The sequence below is a fragment of the Salvelinus alpinus genome, chromosome 18, assembly GCF_045679555.1.
Source record: "Salvelinus alpinus chromosome 18, SLU_Salpinus.1, whole genome shotgun sequence".
Classification (NCBI taxonomy): Eukaryota; Metazoa; Chordata; class Actinopteri; order Salmoniformes; family Salmonidae; genus Salvelinus; species Salvelinus alpinus.
Genome location: NC_092103.1, coordinates 27,741,890 through 27,765,506, shown reverse-complemented (window position 1 = coordinate 27,765,506; position 23,617 = coordinate 27,741,890). Strand labels below are relative to the sequence as shown.

Genomic DNA, 23,617 nt, shown 5'->3' with positions numbered 1-23,617 from the left:
AAATGGCCACCACTCCAATGCCTCTTGTAGCTTGAAGAAGAGAGAAACTGCCCACGATGGGCTCTACCCCTGAACATGTAACTTCACTGAATGCATAACAAAATACAGCAGACTCCTGATAATTGACAGAGAGTGGGCACTAAACTGGAGCATGCTGTTATCAGGAGAAATACAATGTAGAGTGCAGTTTTACCTGAATAGGTTCTTGGGTCAGTCTCATAGGTCCTATACACTCTTCTGTGGCTGATACCTGGAACACAACCAGAGAGAGAGAATGAGTTCATGTTCAAACAAAACAACAAAACAATGAACAGCAAGAGTAAACAAAGAGAGAGCAGAAGTAAAAACTGAAATGTAGAAAACAGAGAAACAGAGCACTGCTTACCATTTGACCCTCTCCTTCGAGTACCATACATGCCCTGCACCTCTCTCTCGCTACTGCTTTTCCTCCTCTCTCTCTCTCTGATGCTCTCAAAGAATTAATACTCCATACTGTAGGTAAGTCCATAGGCAGGTATTCCTCAGGAAAAGACAAAAGCTCCACACTCCCGGGAAAACCTTCTTTAGCTTACTGAACCCTGTTACTGTATCACCTAGCAGGAAGGATTTCTGGCTACTGAACTGTTGACTAACGGAGCGGCTTAGGACGTTCCACACTCAGACACACACACACGTACACGCACACAACATATTAGTGACGCAGCAAGAGCAGATCCATTACAAGCCTATTTACAGAGTATTAAGGGCTCTACTGGCTGGATGCAGACAGACAGGTGTATGTCAGTAATGCCATGTGGAGGAGCAGTACTAACACTGTTGATAGACTGTAGCTAACGCAGCTTCAAAAATGACATGTACACTACAGTACATCACATCACAGGCAATGACATCTCACACCAATACCTCACCCAATATGATCAAGTTGACAAGTCTCTACATATGCAGAATGTCAAAATGACCCATATCTGTCTCTGTGCCTCTTTGGACATCAGTCATTAACTGCTTATGTCATCATCATCACAGCTCAATGACTCACTAGCTGTGAGTTAATTGTCCCTCTTGGCCCCCCTTACAGAGTTGATTGAGGCCAGCTCTGGTTTGCTGCGGTCACATCAGATCGATGAGGGGTTGTTTGTGTTTGTTGGACGTTAGTTAGGATCTGATGTATGGCCAATGTTGTATGGTGATTATTACCAACAATGAGCTCATTAGGTCTCTGTGCCCTGTCCCTGTCTCTGTCCCTGTCGCTGTCTCTGTCCCTGTGCCCGTCTCCGTGCCTGTCTCTGTGCTCGTCCCCATCTCTGTCCCTGTCGCTGTCCCCGTCTCTGTCGCTGTGCCTCCTCTGGTCCCTGAACTATGTAGGTGTAGCAGGACGGAGAGGGGCAAAGATGGGTGTATAGAGAGCCTGAAGCAGTGACGGCTTAGAGCATAAAACTCTCTACGACCTCTCTTTAAAAAAAATCTTTCTCACTCTCTCTCTCCCTCCCTTCTCTCTCTCTCCCTCCCTCCCTCCCTTCTCTCGCTCTCTCCCTCCCTTCTCTCTATGTCTCCCTCTCTTTCCATTCCTGTCATTTTTTTTTACCTCTCTCTCGGTCTCTCTCTTTTCATGTAGTGTCCAATCATTTCCCCTCTCTCAGTATGCACCAAAGCTAACACTAGCCTATGTTCTTCCACAGTGCTGTGTGTGTGTGTGTGTCTGTGTATGCTGCAGCTCTGGCTCAGATAAAAGACTATGGCGCCCTGAAAGCTCTCAGATACATTAGCTAACCCCTTAACACACATACATATACATTACACGACACATGCACACACACTCTCTCACACAAAAACAAAAAAAACTTGCATCCTTTCCACTTCAAAAAAGCCTTTCATCAGACCACCTGGTAGCTGAGACCTGTCTGCCTGCCTGCCTGCCTGCCTGCCTGTCTGTCTGTCTGTCTGTCTGTCTGTCTGTCTGTCTGTCTGTCTGTCTGTCTGTCTGTCTGTCTGTCTGTCCGTCTGTCTGTCCGTCTGTCCTGAATGTAGAAGAGGCCAGGTACATACTGTAACAGAGAACACAAGAGTACCATCTACCTGTGGGTGTGTGTGTGTGTGTGTGTGTGTATGTGTGTGTGTGTGTGTGTGTGTGTGTGTGTGTGTGTGTGTGTGTGTGTGTGTGTGTGTGTGTGTGTGTGTGTGTGTGTGTGTGTGTGTGTGTGTGTGTGTGTGTACACGTGTGTGTGTACACGTGTGTGTGTATGTGTGTGTGTGTGTGTCCATAAGCAGTACAACAGGGTCAAGGGAAACGGGGATACCTAGGTCACATATAACATGTCAAAACAACAGGTACACATCTCTCTCTTTCTGCATTCAGGACAACATTCAGTTGAACAACATAAAACAAATGCAGTGAGACTCAGTGAGTAACTTACATACATACTGCTCATTATGGGTTTACCTGCTCTAACTACTGTATCAGCTACCAACCAACCATACCTTCCATTTCCATAGAAATATATTACCAATATCTTAGGCTTCTGTAAAGCAGAGAATACGCTTCTGTAACAATGTTAACAACTGGTTCGTAAAATGTCCTTTTTTCTCACCACATGTTGAAATGAACCACTGAATATCTCTATTTGACTCTAATATGATTAAAAGTCTCTTATTATCAGTTCATGTTCTTCATCATGATGAACAGACTTTGAGGGACTTACTGACTGTGAGCCATTATGGAAGTAACATTATACAATGTCTTCTTACCATGCAGTGTGATCTAACATGGGGAAGCACGGTCTGGACAGACTTAGATAACACTCTACATGGTCTGCATGATACAAGACACTTATCAACATGTAGTAAGATCTAATGAGACCACGATATGAATTAAGCATTAGAGACCAAGAACGTTTATAAATTGTACCAGTAATTCACAGAAGTGAAGTAGCAGAGGAACCAGGAACTGGGAATACAATGAGGGTTAATTCCCTAAACACAGCAGAGTAATTTTCCACAGTCTTGTCCCATAAAGAACAACCAGTTATACTCAGAATCATCTGACTGCTGCTACTGTTGGGTGAGGGCATTTTAACACGCACACACAAACACATGCACACACACGCACGTGACGCATGCACACACACACACACACGTTTGTTTTACTATACTTGTGAGGACCTAAAAATGTATTCCCATTCAAAATCATATTTTCCCTGACTCCTAACCCTAACCCTTAACCATAACCTTAACCCCAAACCTAACCCTAACCCTTAACCTTAACCTTAACCCCAAACCTAACCCTAACTCCTAACCCTAACCCAACCTTAACCCCAAACCTAACTCCTAACCCTAACCCTTAACCTAACCTAACCTTAACCTTAACCCCAAACTCTAAACCTAACTCCTAACACTTATCCTAACCTTAACCCCAAACCTAACCCTAACTCCTAACCCTTAACCTAACCTTAACATTAACCCCAAACCCAACCCTAACTCCTAACCATAACCTTAATTCTAACCCTAACCTTAATTTGTACCCTAACCTTAAACCTAACCCCTAAGCCTAAAATAGCCTTTTTCTTTGCGGGGAGCGGCAAAATGTCCCCACTTGTCCAAATATTACTTGTTTTAATATCTTTGTGAGGACTTCTGGTCCCCACAAGGATAGTAAAACCAAATCACACACACACACAAACAAAATCTATGCACGGACACACACCCTTATCACCATAGCAGTCCTATAGATGAATATTAGTGTGTGTTTATCTTTCACCTAAAGCTTAATACCAACAAGCACACTTCTTTCCACCTCTCAACCTCTCCCCAGATGGTTAGAAGGAGCCGAAGCACTGAGCTCGAGTGCACAAAAAACAACTAACTCTCTGCTCTATGACACATATGACCCCAATAAATAAACATGATTTGCTTTTCTGTATAGGTCATTGAACTTAATTTCTTTGAACCCCCCTTAAAGGACATCTATTTCATAATAGGCCTAATTTAATGGCCTTCATATAGTTGGTAGACTTTGTCCAGAAGGGCCCCCCATAAAATTAGCTTCTCAGAAGTTCTAGTCTTTGTTCACTCTGTTCACAAGACCCTGTGACTGGGGTGACCAGTGTCTGGGTGTGGGTGCGTGTGGATGTGTGTGTGTGTGTGTGTGTGTGTGTGTGTGTGTGTGTGTGTGTGTGTGTGTGTGTGTGTGTGTGTGTGTGTGTGTGTGTGTGTGTGTGTGTGTGTGTGTGTGTGTGTGTGTGCGTGCGTGCGTGCAGAAGAATCTCTTTGTCTTCTTCTACATTGAGTCATGACACGAGTCTAGGTTTAAATGGGTTAAATGCACCAATCAATGCCATGTCATTGGTGCTCTCTGCTTTCTGCTCAGAGAAAAAGCCCTCTGCTTCCAGTGCAACTAATGACTAGTAATGGTATTCCATCTAACAGCCTTCTGGAAACTAAGCTAGAATGGAACGGTCTCTCTCCAAGTGCAGATGCACATGACATGCCTCTGAGTCTGACCGGTGGACAATGACAACTATGTCCACACTAGAATGATTACCATGTTAATTTGGCCTCTCTCTAACAGTTGCTTATATGTTCGGATTGCAAAGCCTCTTGAATGAATAATAATACATCATTATTTATTCAACTTACATAGCACTTTTCATTACATAAATAATCTCAACATGCTTTAAAGCAACAACAAAAAAAACAAGTAATTCATGAAAAAGTTAATGAGAGTGTCGGGAAAGTGATGGGGATCTAGCTGAGTTCTATGGAGGGTTTGTGTTAGTGATATGTTGTACTTGTGACAGAGGTCATGACCCAAAAGACCAAGAGTCATTACTTATGCAGATATTAAGAAAAGTAAACAAAAATGTGTTACACACTGTGTACACACGAGCTACAGCACCTGTTAAAAAAAATAACTAATCAGCGTTTTCCTTGAATTAGGTTTGTTAGTGCTGGCCTGCAACAAAAAAGACTGCCAGATGGCCTGACGACACAGGCTGTGTGAGAAGCCCTGGAGGAGAGAGTGTACAGAGTACAGGGCAACATGATCAGCCCTCTCACATGTGACTGTTCACACTGTTCACATCACAACCCTGCTCTGCCCTGTCCGCCTGGGTAAACAACCACTGTAGCAACACAACAAGACACAGACACACACAGCCGGGTTTTGGTGACCAATAGTATCAATGATACATTCTCATCCCAAGAAGACAGAGAGAGAGAGATCAAGAAAGAGAGAGCGAGAGAGCGAGAGAGAGACAGAGAGGAAGAGAGAGAGGAAGAGAGAGAGAAAGTGTGAGAGAGGAAGAGAGTGTGAGAGAGAGAGAGAGAGAGAAAGAGAAAGAGAGAGGAAGATAGACCACATTCTTACATCTCTATCCCTCTCCCTCATCTCTCCTCAACTCATGATACAGTTATATAAAGGCCATTAAGTTATTAGGCCATAGTGGGATGTTACTGTGTGAGGTTTGGGACCTCTCTGTCATATGGCCTACATAGCACTGTCTCAAACTGATGCCATTAGAGATGAACAATATCAGTCTGTTAGTCAGTCAGTCAATGAATCGGTCGGTCTGTCTGTATTTATCAATTAGTCAATCACTGTTTATTTGTATAGCGCTGTATGTACACCTATACATTTGTACATTTGTCACATAGTTCTTATCAGCAACCCAAAGTGCTTTATGATGCATGACTGAGACCCAGATGGTACAAGTGTCACTAAACTATTTTGAACAATGAGCTCTTATAAGTTAAATTATAAAGTTAATTATCTTGGACTACACTTTCACCATGGTGCTACTCTCGCTCACTCACTCACTCGCTCGCTAACTCACTCACTCACTCACTCACTCACTCACTCACTCACTCATTCACTCATTCACTCACTCACTCACTCACCCTAACCCCAACCCTTCAAAAAGAAAGTTGTGTTTATGACACCAGATGACAAATGTCACCAGATGAGAACTTCCATCCCTATCTTCTATGAATGTATGATTAATCATTCCAGCTACCTAGGATATGCGCACGATATTTATATCTTTCTACCTCAACACGCTGATGGATCACAAACAATCATAAGAAATTCCATGAACACAAAACAATCACATTATTCATGAATGATATCAGACTAGCTATCCCCCATGCAAGACAGAATGAGATTCGTGTATAATTGGTTTTAAAGCAGATACTTGATAAGATACTAGAATATAATGGCCTTCTGAATAGCTTCATTCATTCCTTGTGATTGTGAAAAAGCAAACCCCTATCTACCTTGACACTGGTGTGACTGGTCTGTGTCTCGGCCTCGATGCAGATGTGTCCCCCGCTGTTCTCTCTCCTCTCTCCGTGAGATTTGTTCCGGGACTGCCTGGTCTGGTAAGTGATTACCGAGGGGATGGTGTCGGCCGCGTCCGTCTTAATGAACAGCCCATGGAGGGTGGCCGCGGTGCCCTGGGATATAGTGGTGGTCTGGTGCGGAGAGTTGGACTCGTCCGAGTCTCGGCAGTAGATCACGCCGCTCTGGGAGACGTGGATGCTGGGAGCGCAGCCCATGCCTCACCGCTGGTCCGGAGCCAGATCTCAGATGACAGTAAACAGCGCTCTCTCTGAGTTATCACTGTCCCGGATGCCTGCCGCTGCGCTGTGGCCGCTGTTCTCTCCGATCATCGGCTGCTCCTTGTTGTCTCTCACCTCTCCCTCGTTGGCCGGTTGAGTACATCAAGAGAGAACGAAAGGTGTTTCATCTCTTTAATATCGCCGCTGAGCTTCTCGGCTCCGTTAATTAATTAATGCATGCGCTCCTCCATCCGTTATTTGGAGTTGAATGTAATTTCCTCTGTGATATTCCCTAGTGCTGCAGCGTTCAAATCCAGTCCATTTAGTGAAAAATTATCATCATTGACGTTATTATGTATTACAGCATACAGGCCTAGACGTTATGTCATTTCATGGCTCGCAATAATGTCGATTAATGATATGATCTTCTCTAGCCTATATAGCCCAGGCTGTGCGAACGTAACCATTTGCAACCATCAGGCTATCCTTATGTTGGTGGCGTAACAAAGACGCTATTCTTCTCCTTATCCTTTTCATCATCATATTGATTGGATTAAAAAAACGCCGCGTGAAATCGCTGGATCACACTGGCTCATTTCCTCTTCATCTGGCCATCGCATTTTATTGTCTGAGGTCTCTCTCTCTCTCTCATCCACACATCATCGTAGGCTGCTGTCATCCAATCCAGGGCTCATCGCAGTTGGTCACCACTGGTCAGCAGTTTCCTCCTCGCATTTCCTGGCGGTGTGAATGGATCCAAATCATTTCCAAATTTGAAGATTGAGCCTATGTCAACTAGAGACATTATCTATTATCTGACAATCTATCTAAGAGGCTATTCATCAATTTGGCTATTTCACGTGCCACTGCAATTATACACAAACACAGACAAGAGACGATAGACAAATAATTTGATTAAAAAACGGTGTGTGCGTGTGTATGTCTGTGTGTGAGAGAGAGACAGAGAGAGACAGAGAGAGAAAGAGAGAGATATGGTTGTAAGAGATTGTGTGTGTGTGTGTGTGTGTGTGTGCATAGTCCGCACACACGTCAGACATCACACACATCTCATCAGAGGTGGCATCCTAATGGTAACCAGGTAAAACTCTGGAACCTAGTTGTAACAGGGACCTTAAGGGTTGCCCTATTGCCTGGGGCAATTGCACTGAGCAGTCGGGTGAGTTGAGCCTGCTCTAAAGTTGCCCCAGGTGAGTTTATTTTACTGAAAACAACAAAACTGTACACTGTTAAAATAGTATAGCCATGTAGTGTAGTACACATACACTGATATCTGGTGTTTGAATATAAACCCAATGTAAGTGTTAAAATACACTGAATGTATTTCAAAACAGAATGGAAGTACTCTGAAACACTAATTCTCTTGTGTTACTTTTTATTTTTTACTTTAGTTTATTTAGTAAATATCTTCTAAACTGTATTTCTTGAACTGCATTGTTGGTTAAGGGCTTGTAAGCAAGCATTTCACGGTAAGGTCTACTACACCTGTTGTATTCGGCGCATGTGACAAATGCAATTTGATTTGATTTAATTTAAAAGTACTTCTTCAATCTGAATATTGGTGGGGGGAGGGGGGTTTGTCTTGTAAAAACCATTGTTGGTGTTTCAGTGGATGTAAGGTAGCATCAAAACAAAACGGTGTACTTGATCATTGTACTGTGTATAATGATTTTGAAATGCCAATGGTTATTGCATAAATGGCTCATAATGTCTGGAATCAAACACGTGGTTTCCATGTGGTTGATACCATTCCATCGAATCCATTCCAGCCATTATTATGAGCCGTCCTCCCCTCAGCAGCCTCCAGTGTTGTAGTTGTCTGTCATATTGAGGTATCTAGCTATAACTTAATCCTGATCAATCAAATGGATAGGTATAAGAAATAATGGGATTTCCAAATGCCCTTAACTAGGTGTCTTTGCTAGACAGAGAGAGAGGGGGGAGAGGAAGAAATGGTGAAAGATGGAGAGAGAGAAACAGAGAAAGTTATTTTGCAATGTTTGCTTTACTTGACCACAGCAGAGTTCAATATTATAGAATGTGTGTCAGTATTCTTACAAATATGAAAATCTGTATACTGTATGACACAGATACGGGTAAGAATAAAGTAATCTTCTCTCTAACACTTTAAATGTTTGGGGTGGACCTCATCGGACCACTTCAAATGTTAGGGGTGGAGCTCATCGGACCACTTTGAATGTTAAGGGTGGAGCTCATCGGACCACTTTAAATGTTTGGGGTAGACCTCATCAGACCACTTTGAATGTTAGGGGTGGACCTCATCGGACCACTTTAAATGTTAGGGGTGGACCTCATCGGACCACTTCAAATGTTAGGGGTGGAGCTCATCGGACCACTTTGAATGTTAGGGGTGGACCTCATCGGACCCTTCACGAAATCCAGGAATGGCAACAGCTGGTTTCTGATGGCGACTGATCAGTTTACCAAGTGGGTGGAGGCAATACCCATTAAGGTCAGTAAATGAAGACTACGTGCTTAACTCTAAATTCCCTTCTGTAACCCATTAAAAAGGGTGCTTGGAACAAAAAATATATTTTTTTTTTGTATGATACCCATCAAGGACGAGACTGACGAGGCCACCTCCAAGGCGATGATGGACATCTTCAACCCACGGTTCACCCAAGATTGACTTAGTGGTGTTTGTCTATTGATATTAATATATAACGTACTGTCAGGTTTTGGCCAAGACTGTTCGGGTTTTTGGTCACTAGATGTCCCCATTGCACCTTTTTTGTACCTTTTGTTTTTCTTGCTCCAATTATTGTTTGCACCTGTAGGTCATTCCCTTGTTAGTATTTAATCCCTGTGTGTTCCTTAGTTCCTTGCTCTGTGTTTGTAAGTTAGCACCCAGCCCCAGCCCAAGCCTTGTTTTATTCAGTGTTTTCTCTTGTTGGATTTTCCAGAGGTTCTCTGGTTTAGTTTTGTGTATTATTTGAGTAGTCTTTTGAGGTTTGTTTTTCCCTGCTGTTTTTTACCACTTTGTGGAGTTTCTTTAGTATTTTGGAGGATTTCCATTTTTGTGCCTTTTGGCTTGATTTTTGGACATTGTGGTTTTAGTTTCTTTGCCTGGAGATTTTGTTCTTTATTAAACCACTATCGCTAGTACTGCTGTGTCTGCCTCATCTTCTGGGTTCTGACGATTATTAGTGACTGTTTCTCGCACCGGGTCCTGACACGTACTTTCAGATCACGGAAACCCCACCTGATGTGGTGGAAGTTGAAGTATGGACTGAGAAGGATGTGGAGGTTTTTGACCAGGTAAAAATTATTGTCTGCTCTTAATTTATTTTCTGGCCCTCCCAGAGATATTTAAGAAATGTATTTGTAATATGAAATATAATTGCATTTATTCCTGTTATCAATCAAGTTGAGACTGAACATTGAAAAGGCGCAGGAGAAACAGAAGGAGAGCTACCGGAGCAGAATCACGAAGGGGACCATGTGCTACGACACCCGGGCAAATTACTTGGTTTGCAAGAAGGACGAAAGGAAGACGAGACCTGGGAAACCACGCTGCTCCTAGCTGGGGTCACCATCTGTTAAGGTGAATATAAAACATCTCATATAATAACTATTTGCATTTTCACAGAAAATAACCTGAAGCTAGTTTTAGTTTCCCTAACACTGATATTGTTCTGTCTTCCTAGGGTTACCTTGGTGGAAGCCAACAATCTTCTCCAGTTGGAGCAGTTGGACGATCGACCACTGAAAGCCCTGACACCGTACACTTCAGTGAAGCTCAATAGACAAAGTATGTTAAGCTTAAGCTTTGGTTGACATTTGAGAAAGCAAGAACTGGTAGTTATGCTGAGCTTATAAAAATGTACCTCTTCAATTTACCTCTCCAAATGACTTTAGGACCTTCGACTGGCCGAGCCCCCCAGGAGGTATCCCATACACCAGAACCAGTGAGTTCGGATCAGTCTGATATTCTGTGCTCTGAGTCGGAGAGGGATCAGCGTGAGGTAGGCTATACCTTCCAAAAGTGTTGAAAAGTACATATCTCCCATATATAACACTGCACTAAACCATAAAATGTTCTCACGTTGATATAGCATCGGACGCTAACAGTTTATCGAATCCCATTGTGACGCAGAGGGTGACACTTTTTGGCCGGAAGACATTATGTGGCATGACAGGCCCGTGTAAGTAAGCATTTCACTGTTTGTCCCCACCTGTTGTTTACAAAGCATGTGATGATGAACATTTTATTTGACTCAGGTCAGAGACATTAGCATGATGGATTGGTGGATGGCATTGAACCCTGGGCTGAAGTTGTGTATATATTTAACTAGGCAAGTCAGTTAAGAACAAATTCTTACTTACAATGACAGCCTACAGGGGAACAGTGGGTTAACTGCCTTGTTCAGGGGCAGAACGACAGATTTTTACCTTGTCAGCTCGGGGATTCAATCCAGCAACCTTTCGGTTACTGGCCCAACACTGCCATGTATAAGTTCGTATAAGTGCTACTGCTAACATTAGCAGTCATTGCTGGTAATTTTTTGATAATGTGAAATAAAATGCTATATTTCCCTAGATTTAGAAGAATAACAAATACCTTACAGATCTTTGAACTGGCTTTATCATTGTAAAAAAGTTAAACATCTGTTAATGTTTTGTTGTCATTTAATAATTTGGAAAAAAAAGATAAAGCATTTGAAGCTTCAAAATCATGTCTTGAAAAAGTAATATTGTACTCATGAATTATTATCCTGGACAATCTTCAAAGTTAAGATTTTGTCTCCTTAACGTTGTTGGCAGCTCAGTTGCCACTAGTTTTAGTGTTACATTGTTAAAATGAAATGTTTGTAAGACATTCTAGTAGGTGAAGCCTAAAACTAATCTTTCTGGTTCATCCCCATTGTTTAAGTGAAAGATTTATGGCATTTATGGCAGCCTGGCAAGTTGAGCCTGCTCTGTGGTTGTCCCATTAAGCAGGAGATTTGTTAAAACTGAAAACAACCAAACTGCAAAGAATCCCAGTAGGGGCGTCGCAAAATAATTGCTACACTGGAAGTGTAACTTTTGGTCAGGGCGAGCAGAGTGCAGGACACTTTATCCTATTGCTCCGTCCGAGATACACTATTTCTCCTAGCTACGCTAACTTCCCCCTTATGTGGGTAACAACAAGGTATCCCCAGGTTTTGTTGAAATGAATAGGAATATCTCACTCTGCAAAAGTTATGCGTCCAATGTAGCAGGCCAGTAAAACTGTTTTGTCTGCTTCCTCCCTGTTTAATTATGCGACCGAAAAGTTATGGCATTTCTGCATGTAAACAAATATTTTCAAATTTTCGGGCAAGTGACCATAATCTTCGGCCAACGCAAAAATACTGCTGACTTGGCCGATGGGTAAGTGCCTTTCAGACTTTAAAGTCAATCTCTGTGTAGGGTTAATCAGGGTTAACCTATTGATTAATCAGTTGCAAAACGGTTGTATATGTGTTATGATGAGAACAGAGTTTTTCAACTCAGGTAACAAAGTTTTCAACTCCTGGAAAAATTCCTGGCCCTATAGGGAGGATGAAAACCCTGTCAAACTGCAGCAACCTTGTATTTGTTCATATAAAACTAGACTAACAGGGGGGTTTATGTTACACAGACAAGACAATAGAAGACAATATAACTAACAGGGCTGAGCGTGCTTTATGCAGGGTTGCATCATAAGGCCCAGTAATGGAAATGTGCCCAAAATCCTTAAATTCCAGCCATGTGCAGGCTGTATACAGCACATATATAATTAAAACGTTACAGGCACATTAACACAGTCTAGCCCAGGGTTCTCCAACCCTGTTCCTGGTGAGCTACCCTCCTGTAGGTTTTTGCTCCAACCCCAGTTGTAACTAACCTGATCAACCAGCTAATTATTAGAATCAGCTGCACTAGATTAGGGTTGAAATGAAAACCTACAGGACCGTAGCTCTCCAGGAACAAGGTTGGAATGAAAACCTACAGGACGGTAGCTCTCCAGGAACAAGGTTGAAATGAAAACCTACAGGACGGTAGCTCTCCAGGAACAAGGTTGGAATGAAAACCTACAGGACGGTAGCTCTCCAGGAACAAGGTTGGAATGAAAACCTACAGGACGGTAGCTCTCCAGGAACAAGGTCGGAGTGAAAACCTACAGGACGGTAGCTCTCCAGGAACAAGGTCGGAGTGAAAACCTACAGGACGGTAGCTCTCCAGGAACAGGGTCGGAATGAAAACCTACAGGACGGTAGCTCTCCAGGAACAGGGTCGGAGTGAAAACCTACAGGACGGTAGCTCTCCAGGAACAGGGTCGGAGTGAAAACCTACAGGACGGTAGCTCTCCAGGAACAGGGTCGGAGTGAAAACCTACAGGACGGTAGCTCTCCAGGAACAGGGTCGGAGTGAAAACCTACAGGACGGTAGCTCTCCAGGAACAGGGTCGGAGTGAAAACCTACAGGACGGTAGCTCTCCAGGAACAGGGTCGGAGTGAAAACCTACAGGACGGTAGCTCTCCAGGAACAGGGTCGGAGTGAAAACCTACAGGACGGTAGCTCTCCAGGAACAGGGTCGGAGAGCGCTGGTCTTGCCCATGTCATCACTATTTGTTGATTTGATTAATTCCAGTCAATTATTTTGATTTAAAAAGGCCTAGGTAGCCTAGCCAACCGAAGTTTGAATATAAACCAAATTTGATCACATTCACATTTTCTCTTAAAACAAACAAATTGGCTATAAATACATAACGTTACCGCTTCGTTTCCGTAGCCAGATGGGACAGGGCGCATAGAGGCTAGTTCTACAGTTGATCAGACTGATACAGCATGTCTTTCTGTAAAGAGTTTTTGCTTTGTCTGTCCGGAGTGAGTTCTTTTCCCTTTTGCTAAAAGAATATCGGAGGAAAGTGGCGAGCGTGCTCTGCTCTCTATAGACATGCCCGACCTGGGCAACCTGTGATTTCCGTGAATCTGATTGGTCAAGACACACACACACACAACCTGCAGCACTCTGATGAGAAGGACATAGTGTGCAAGTTGACGAAATGACTGTTGTAGCTGGAAACGTCTGATTTTTAATGGAATATTTACATAGGCGTACAGAGGCCCATTATCAGCAACCATCACTCCTGTGTTCCAATGGCACGTTGTTAGCTAATCCAAGTTAATCATTTTAAAAGGCTAATTGATCATTAGAAAACCTTTTGCAATTATGTTAGCACAGCTAAAAACTGTTGTTCTGATTGAAGAAGCAATACAATTGGCCTTCTTTGGATTAGTTGAGTATCTGGAGCATCAGCATTTGTGGGCTCGATTGCAGGCTCAAAATGGCCAGAAACAAAGACCTTTCTTCTGAAACTCGTCAGTCTATTCTTGTTCTGAGAAATGAAGGCTATTCCATGCAAGAAATTGCCAAGAAACTGAAGATGTCATACAACGCTGTGTCCTACTCCCTTCACAGAACAGCGCAAACTGTCTCTAACCAGAATAGAAAGAGGAGCGGGAGACCCCGGTGCACAACTGAGCAAGAGGACAAGTACATTAGTGTCTAGTTTGAGAAACAGACGCCTCACAAGTCTTTTGGCCATCTTAATCTTTTCTTTTATTGGCCAGTCTAACATATGGCTTTTTCTGTGCAACTCCGCCTAGAAGGCCAGCATCCCGGAGTCACCTCTTGATGGTTGACATTGAGACTGTATTAACAATGTCTACACTTTATTTCTGATCAATTTGATGTTATTTTAATGGGCAAGATATGTGCTTTTCTTTCAAAAAGAAGTGATAAGTGATCCCAAACTTTCCCAAACTTCCCAAATCCCAAACTTTTGAACGGTTGTGTGTATATATACAGTGGGGAGAACAAGTATTTGATACACTGCCTATTTTGCAGGTTCTCCTACTTACAAAGCATGTAGAGGTCTGTAATTTTTTATCATAGGTACACTTCAACTGTGAGAGACGGAATCTAAAACAAAAATCCAGAAAATCACATTGTATGATTTTTAAGTAATTAATTAGCATTTTATTGCATGACATAAGTATTTGATCACCTACCAACCAGTAAGAATTCCGGCTCTCACAGACCTATTAGTTTTTCTTTAAGAAGCCCTCCTGTTCTCCACTCATTACCTGTATTAACTGCACCTGTTTGAACTCGTTACCTGTATAAAAGACACCTGTCCACACACTCAATCAAACAGACTCCAACCTCTCCACAATGGCCAAGACCAGAGAGCTGTGTAAGGACATCAGGGTTAAAATTGTAGACCTGCACAAGGCTGGGATGGGCTACAGGACATCCCAATAGCAACAACTGTTGGCGCAATTATTATGGAAGAAGTTGAAGATGACGGTCAATCACCCTCGGTCTGGGGCTCCATGCAAGATCTCACCTCGTGGGGCATCAATGATCATGAGGAAGGTGAGGGATCAGCCCAGAACTACACGGCAGGACCTGGTCAATGACCTGAAGAGAGCTGGGACCACAGTCTCAAAGAAAACCATTAGTAACACACTACGCCGTCATGGATTAAAATCCTGCAGCGCACGCAAGGTCCCCCTGCTCAAGCCAGCGCATGTCCAGGCCCGTCTGAAGTTTGCCAATGACCATCTGGATGATCCAGAGGAGGAATGGGAGAAGGTCATGTGGTCTGATGAGACAAAAATAGAGCTTTTTGGTCTAAACTCCACTCGCCGTGTTTGGAGGAAGAAGAAGGATGAGTACAACCCCAAGAACACCATCCCAACCGTGAAGCATGGAGGTGGAAACATCATTCTTTGGGGATGCTTTTCTGCAAAGGGGACAGGACGACTGCACCGTATTGAGGGGAGTATGGATGGGGCCATGTATCGCGAGATCTTGGCCAACAACCTCCTTCCCTCAGTAAGAGCATTGAAGATGGGTCGTGGCTGGGTCTTCCAGCATGACAACGACCCGAAACACACAGCCAGGGCAACTAAGGAATGGCTCCGTAAGAAGCATCTCAAGGTCCTGGAGTGGCCTAGCCAGTCTCCAGACCTGAACCCAATAGAAAATCTTTGGAGGGAGCTGAAAGTCCGTATTGCCCAGCGACAGCCCCGAAACCGATCTGGAGAAGGTCTGTATGGAGGAGTGGGCCAAAATCCCTGCTGCAGTATGTGCAAACCTGGTCAAGAACTACAGGAAATGTATGATCTCTGTAATTGCAAACAAAGGTTTCTGTACCAAATATTAAGTTCTGCTTTTCTGATGTATCAAATACTTATGTCATGCAATAAATCATACAATGTGATTTTCTGGATTTTTGTTTTAGATTCCGTCTCTCACAGTTGAAGTGTACCTATGATAAAAATTACAGACTTCTACATGCTTTGTAAGTAGGAAAACCTGCAAAATCGGCAGTGTATCAAATACTTCTAGTCAAAAGTTTGGACACACTTACTCGTTCAAGGGCTTTTCTTTATTTTTATTATTTTCTACATTGTAGAATAATAGTGAAGACATCAAAACTATGAAATAAAACACACATGGAATCATGTAAAAAAGTGTTAAACAAATCAAAATACACTGCTCAAAAAAATAAAGGGAACACTTAAACAACACAATGTAACTCCAAGTCAATCACACTTCTGTGAAATCAAACTGTCGACTTAGGAAGCAACACTGATTGACAATAAATTTCACATGCTGTTGTGCAAATGGAATAGACAAAAGGTGGAAATTATAGGCAATTAGCAAGACACCCCCAATAAAGGAGTGGTTCTGCAGGTGGTGACCACAGACCACTTCTCAGTTCCTATGCTTCCTGGCTGATGTTTTGGTCACTTTTGAATGCTGCCGGTGCTTTCACTCTAGTGGTAGCATGAGACGGAGTCTACAACCCACACAAGTGGCTCAGGTAGTGCAGCTCATCCAGGATGGCACATCAATGCGAGCTGTGGCAAGAAGGTTTGCTGTGTCTGTCAGCGTAGTGTCCAGAGCATGGAGGCGCTACCAGGAGACAGGCCAGTACATCAGGAGACGTGGAGGAGGCCGTAGGAGGGCAACAACCCAGCAGCAGGACCGCTACCTCCGCCTTTGTGCAAGGAGGAGCACTGCCAGAGCACTGCAAAATGACCTCCAGCAGGCCACAAATGTGTGTGAGTTATTAAAGTGACTATGCATAACTGACAACAGAGAGTAGTAGTGGTGTAAAAAGGTGGCAAGGGGGGGGGGGGGGGGCAATGCAAATAGTCTGGGTAGCCATTTGACTAGATGTTCAGAAGTCTTATGGCTTGGGGGTAGAAGCTGTTAAGAAGCCTCTTGGACCTAGACTTAGTGCTACGGTACCACTTGCTGTGCGGTAGCAGAGAGAACAGTCTATGACCAGGGTGGCTGGAGTTTTTTACCATTTTTAGGACCTTCGTCTGACACCGCCTGGTATAGAGGTCCTGGATGGCAGGAAGCTTGGCCCCAGTGATGTACTGGGCCGTTCGCACTACCCTCTGTAGTGCCTTGCTCTCGAAGGCAGAGCAGTTGCCATACCAGGCAGTGATGTTACCCATCAGGATGCTCTCGATGGTGTAGCTGTAGAAACTTTTGAGGATCTGAGGACCAATGCCAAATCTTTTCAGTCTCCTGAGGGGGAATAGGTTTTGTCGTGCCCTCTTCACGACTGTCTTGGTGTGCTTGGACCATGTTAGCTTGTTGGTGATGTGGACGACAAGGAACTTGAAGCTCTCAACCTGTTCCACTACAGCCCCGTCGATGAGAATGGGGGCGTGCTCGGTCCTCCTTTTCCTGTAGTCCACAATCATTTCCTTCGTCTTGATCACATTGAGGGAGAGGTTGTTGTCCTTGCACCACATGGCCAGGTTTCTGACCTCTTCCCTATAGGCTGTCTCATCGTTGTCGGTGATCAGGCCTACTACTGTTGTGTCATCAGCAAACTTAAGGATGGTGTTGGAGTCGTGTCTGGCCGTGCAGTCATGAGTGAACAGGGAGTACAGGAGGGACTGAGCATGGATCCCTGAGGGGCCCCTGTGTTGAGGATCAGCGTGGCGGATGTGTTGTTACCTACCCTTACCACCTGGGGACGGCCCGTCATGGAAGTCCAGGTGTTTAGTCCCAGGGTCCTTAGCTTAGTGATGAGCTTTGAGGGCACTATGGTGTTGAACGCTGAGCTGTAGTCAATGAATAGCATTCTCACATGGGTGTTCCTTTTGTCCAGGTGTGAAAGGGCAGTGTGGAGTGCAATAGAGATGGCATCATCTGTGGATCTGTTGGTTCGGTATGCAAATTAGAGTGGGTCTAGGGTTTCTGGGATAATGGTGTTGATGTGAGCCAATACCAGCTTTTCAAAGCACTTCATGGCTACAGACGTGAGTGCTACGTGTCGGTAGTCATTTAAGCAGGTTACCTTAGTGTTCTTGGCCACAGGGACTATGGTGGTTTGCTTGAACCATGTTGGTATTACAGACTCAGACAGGGAGAGGTTGAAAATGTCAGTAAAGACACTTGCCAGTTGGTCAGTGCATGCTCGGAGTACACGTTCTGGTAATCCGTCTGGTCCTCCGGTCTTGTGAATGTTGACCTGTTTAAAGGTCTTACTCACATCGGCTACGGAAAGCATGATCATACAGTCGTCCGGAACAGCGGGTGCTCTCATGCATGTTTCAGTGTTACTTGCCTCGAAGCGAGCATAGAAGTTATTTAGCTCGTCTGGTATGCTCGTGTCACTGGGCAGCTCTCGCCTGTGCTTCCCTTTGTAGTCTGTAATAGATTGCAAGCCCTGCCACGTCCGATGAGCGTTGGAGCCAGTGTAGTACAATTTGATCTTAGTCCTGTATTGACGCTTTGCCTGTTTGATGGTTCGTCGGAGGGCATAGCGGGATTTCTTATAAGCTTCCGGGTTAGAGTCCTCCTTGAAAGCGGCAACTATAACCTTTAGCTCAGTGCAAATGTTGTCTATAATCCATGGCTTCTGGTTGGGCTATGTACGTACAGTCACTGTGGGGACGACGTCATCAATGCACTTATTGATTAAGCCATTGACTGATGTGGTGTACTCCTCAATGTCATCGGATGAATCCCGGAACATATTCCAGTCTGTGCTAGCAAAACAGTCCTGTAGCTTAGCATCTGCTTCATCTGACCACTTTTTTTATAGACCGAGTCACTGGTGCTTCCTGCTTTAATCTTTGCTTGTAAGCAAGAATCAGGAGGATAGAATCATGGTCAGATTTGCCAAATGGAGGGAGAGGGAGAGCTTTGTATGCGTCTCTGTGTGTGGAGTAAAGGTGGTCTAGAGTTTTTTTCCCTCTGGTTGCACATTTAACATGCTGATAAAAATTATGTTAAACTGATTTAAGTTTCCCTGCTTTAAAGTCCCCGGCCACTAGGAGCACCGCCTCTGGATGAGCGTTTTCCTGTTTGCTTATGGCAGTATACAGCTCATTGAGTGTGGTTTTAGTGTCAGGATCGGTCTGTGGTGGTATGTAGACAGCTACGAAAAATACAGATGAAAACTCTCTTGGTAGATAGTGTGGTCTACAGCTTATCATGAGATACTCTACCTCAGGCGAGCAAAACCTTGAGACTTCCTTAGATATCGTGCACCAGCTGTTGTTTAATTATATGCATAGGCCCCCACCCCGTGTCTTACCAGAGGCTTCTGTTCTATCCTGCCGATAGAGTGTATATCCTGCCAGCTGTATGTTCTTAATGTCATTGTTCAGCCACGAAACATAAGATATTACAGTTTTTAATGTCCCGTTGGTAGGATATACGTGCTTTCAGTTCATCCCATTTGTTTTCCAGCGATTGAACGTTAGCTAGCAGGACAGAAGGCAAAGGCAGAATAGACACTCGTTACCTGATCCTCACATGGTACCCTCACATGGTACCCGCAAAATCTCTGTTTCCTTCTACAGCGAATGCTGAGGATCTGGGCATGGTTGAGTGTCCTTAGTATCTCCTTCCCGTCCGACTCATGGAAGAAAAATGATTTGTCTAATCAGAGGTGAGTAATCACAGTTTTGTTGTCCAGAAGCTCTTTCGGTCATGAGAGACGGTAGCAACAACATTATGTACAAAACAAGTTACGAACAAGGCGAAAAAACAAACAAAATATCATGGTTGGTTAAGAGCCGATAAGACGGCAGCCATCCCCTCTGGCGACATCTTGCACACTTGATTTGTGTTCAGGGAAAGGAAACAACTCTGCTGTTTTTGAGCCAAGAAGTGCGTATTGCCTGGCAACTAGCTTAGACCTACTGTAAATCAAACAATACCAAGGACAAAACAATCAAATTCTTGGCACAGTGGGGAAACACTGCATGATTCCCTTAATCTGATTAGAAACAAATAGTGTCATATGATCTGATTATATCCAGATTATAAAGTGTAACAGTGGGGTTACATCCACCCATAAAGACCATAAAATATGTCCTTATTATGATACAACCATAGGGTAACTTGGTGGGAAAACGCCCCCCTTAAGAGAAATGTCTATTTTCTGACAGAAATAAGCTACATTTGGTAAGATTTAGATATGTGCATCTGGCTATCCTTAGACAAACACATTTTGAAGGGAAATAAGAGGGCAGAATATTTTGTTTTTTGTTATTCAATAAAAACAAAAACTTTAAAAAGGGGGAAAAACACCCCCCTATATGGGTAAAAATGCCCCCCGAAGATTAGTGTGTCAAAATCCATTATATATGTTTTATTGTGGCATTTTTTAGTTATTTACTCTTAAAAGCTAAAGTCTTAGTATCTTATTTGAAATAAATCAAACATCGGAATAGAATGACATTGCACATCTCACTATTAATATATTTTTATTTTCGCCCTTCCTGTCCAAATCATCCTAAAGTATCTCAAAATTGTGTAACTCAAAGAAGTTACTTATAGATGATTTTAATAATTGACTTGCATTGATTGACCTGGGGCATTTTGCCCGCTTTGCACCAAACATACTCACTTTAAATGTTACTACTTTATTAAAAAGTGATTACAATTTATTTCTAATAAAGTTGACTATTTATCTTTAGGCTCCCCTACTGGTTTAAGTAGAAAAAAAGGTTAAAGATCTAACTTCATTAGATTATATATACACTACCAGTTAAACGTTTTAGAACACCTACTCATTCAAGGGTTTTTCTTTATTTTTACAATTTTCTACATTGTAGAATAATGGTGAGGACATCAAAACTATGAAAAACCAAACAGTGTTAACAAATCAAAATATATTTGAGATTCTTCAAATAGCCACCTTTTGCCATGATGACAGCTTTGCACACTCTTGGAATTCTCTCAACCAGCTTCACCTAGAATGCTTTTCCAACAATACGACTGTGGTACGACTCTTGAAGGAGTTCCCACATATGCTGAGCACTTGTTGGCTGCTTTTCCTTCACTCTGCGATACGACTCATCCCAAACCATCTCAATTTGGTTGAGGTCGGGGGATTGTGGCCAGGTCATCTAATGCAGCACTCCATCACTCCCCCTTCTTGGTAAAACAGCCCTTACACAGCCTGGAGGTGTTTTGGGTCATTGTCTTGTTGAAAAACAAATGATAGTCCCACTAAGCACAAACCACATGAGATGGCATATCACTGCAGAATGGTGTGGTAGCAATGCTGGTTAAGTGTGCCTTGAATTCTAAATAATTCACGGACAGTGTCACCAGCAAATGACCCCCACACCATAACACTTCCCCCTCCATGCTTTACGGTGGGAAATACACATGCAGAGATCATCCGTTCACCCACACCGCATTTCACAAAGACACGGCGGTAGGAACCAAAAATCTCCAATTTGGACTCCAGACCAAAGGACAAATTTCCACCGATCTAATGTCGATTGCTCGTGTTTCTTGGTCCAAGCAAGTCTCTTCTTCTTATTGGTGTCCTTTAGTAGTGGTTTCTTTGCAGCAATTTGACCATGAAGGCCTGATTCACACAGTCTCATCTGAACAGTTGATGTTGAGATGTCTGTTACTTGAACTCTGTGAAGCATTTATTTGTGCTGCAATTTCTGAGGCTGGTAACTCTAATGAACTTATCCTCAGTAGCAGAGGTAATTCTGGGTCAACCTTTCCTATGACGGTCCTCATGAGAGTCAGTTTCATCATAGCACTTGATGGTTTTTGCAACTGCACTTGAAGAAACTTTCAAAGTTCTTGAAATTTTCCAGATTGACTGACCTTCATGTTTTGGACTGTCATTTCACTTTGCTTATTTGAGCTGTTCTTGCCATAATATGGACTTGGTCTTTTACCAAATAGGGCTATCTAATGTATACCACCCCTACCTTGTCACAACACAACTGATTGGCTCAAACGCATTAAGAAAATAAATTCCACAAATTAACTTTTAAACAGGAACACCTGTTAAGTGAAATGCATTCCAGGTGACTACCTCATGAAGCTGGTTGAGGTAAAAAACATTTTACCTTTATTTAACTAGGCAAGTGCCAAGAGTGTGCAATGCTGTCATCAAGGTGGCTACTTTGAAGAATCTCAAATATAAAATATTAACACTTTTTGGTTACTACATGATTCCATATGTGTTATTTCATAGTGTTGATTATCCTTGAATGAGTAGGTGTGTCCAACCTTTTGACTGGTACTGTATATAGATCAATGTAGCACAATCGTTTTGTTGGACTGATTTAAAGAGTTGAGATGAGACAGATTACATTTTTTGTTGAGCAATCCAGTGAAAGTGTTGACATTTTCTTGGGTGACAAAGTGGTTTCTGTGAGAATTACAGGAGGGGGGCGTTTAACCATGGGGGGCATTTAACTTCAAGCCACCCTATAATCTTCAAGCCTAAGGGTCCCCTCTCTGCACCAATAATTAGTTCAGCTGCAATCTCCTGCAAAACACTTCTCATAGGCTACAGTGTATAACACCAAATCAGGCCAAGGGGAACAATTCTTCCCATCATGACAGATTAATTCGTCAGTCCAGTCATATGGAGCTTTGTCTATGTAAATTATGCATATGGATGCCTATAGTAAAATAGGCTAAATAACATTAGATAAAATACTATACATAGTCACCAAATTAATGTCTAGGTCATATCAGCCAAGTTTCTTATCAAGGGCAATTCGTGGTAGGCCTGTATAAAAATCCCTAGTCATGGGTTGAAGTCGCATGATAAAAATGGCCTAATCAAGTTGTAGTGTTGGAATAGTGTACTTGTACTACATAGTGTTCTCTTCATCATTAATAACTCAAGTTGCCTTACCTTTTGTGGTCCATTGGACAATTCACTTTCTACTGTCGAAATCCGACTCATTTCTTGAACCTGGGTTATGTTCTTTGCGAGTGGTAAAACGTTGGGATTATTAATTTCGGTCTAGAAAAGCGCGAAACTGCATCCGCGGTTCTCGGTCGTTGTCTCCATCGAGTTGAGGAATGGATGGCCGGGGACCCGAGAAATTACCGATTTTGAAGTCAGTTAAACTTCAGAGGAACTTTTTCGGGTCCGCTTCTAGGCGTGCAACCGAAGTACGTCCATGCAGTCCTAGTGCCGCCGGATTTGAAGTTGGTGCTTGTTATGGCCATGGAAAAGTGCACGTGCTTTTATATTAGTTATCTAGCTAGCATGCTCTTCAACCCCTGAAATAAGGAGTTGATTCACTTTTTTAAATTTATTGTCATGTCAAATTAAATAAAGGCCTAAAATAATGACATTTTGTACTGCAGACAAAAGTTTCGGTGGATATCACAGGCTGCTCCAAAAACTGTTGTTGCTTTACATTCGTTTTTCTTCAAGAGTAAGACATGTCACACATTTGCAGGAACAACTTTCTTTAGCATATTAAAAAATGTAATACAATTTTAAAAAATTGTGCCGAACCCAATTCTGCTTCTGCCCCATCCCTCTCTTGGGCAGCAGGTAGCCTAGTGGTTAGAGCGTTTGACTAGTAATCGAAAGGTTGCAAGATTGAATCCCCGAGCTGACAAGGTAAACAGCTGTCGTTCTGAACAAGGCCTTTAACCCACCGTTCCTAGGCAGTCATTGAAATTAAGAATTTGTTCTTAACGGACTTGCCTAGTTAAATAAAGAGAAAATAAAATCCCCACACA

The 23,617-nt window shown here is 43.0% G+C and overlaps 1 protein-coding gene across 1 annotated transcript in view; it reads right to left on the bottom strand.

The window, feature by feature from the left end:
• The window catches only part of LOC139544110 (high affinity cAMP-specific and IBMX-insensitive 3',5'-cyclic phosphodiesterase 8B-like), a 70,525-nt gene extending 63,153 nt beyond the window's left edge, over nt 1-7,372 (bottom strand). Inside the window, exons 1-2 of the mRNA XM_071350872.1 lie at nt 6,265-7,372; nt 194-250 (exon numbers count right to left, since the gene is read on the bottom strand). Coding sequence (XP_071206973.1) covers nt 194-250; nt 6,265-6,546 — 339 coding nt within the window. The 5' untranslated portion in view covers nt 6,547-7,372. The remainder of the gene's footprint in view (nt 1-193; nt 251-6,264) is intronic.
• Between the last annotated feature and the right edge of the window lie 16,245 nt (nt 7,373-23,617).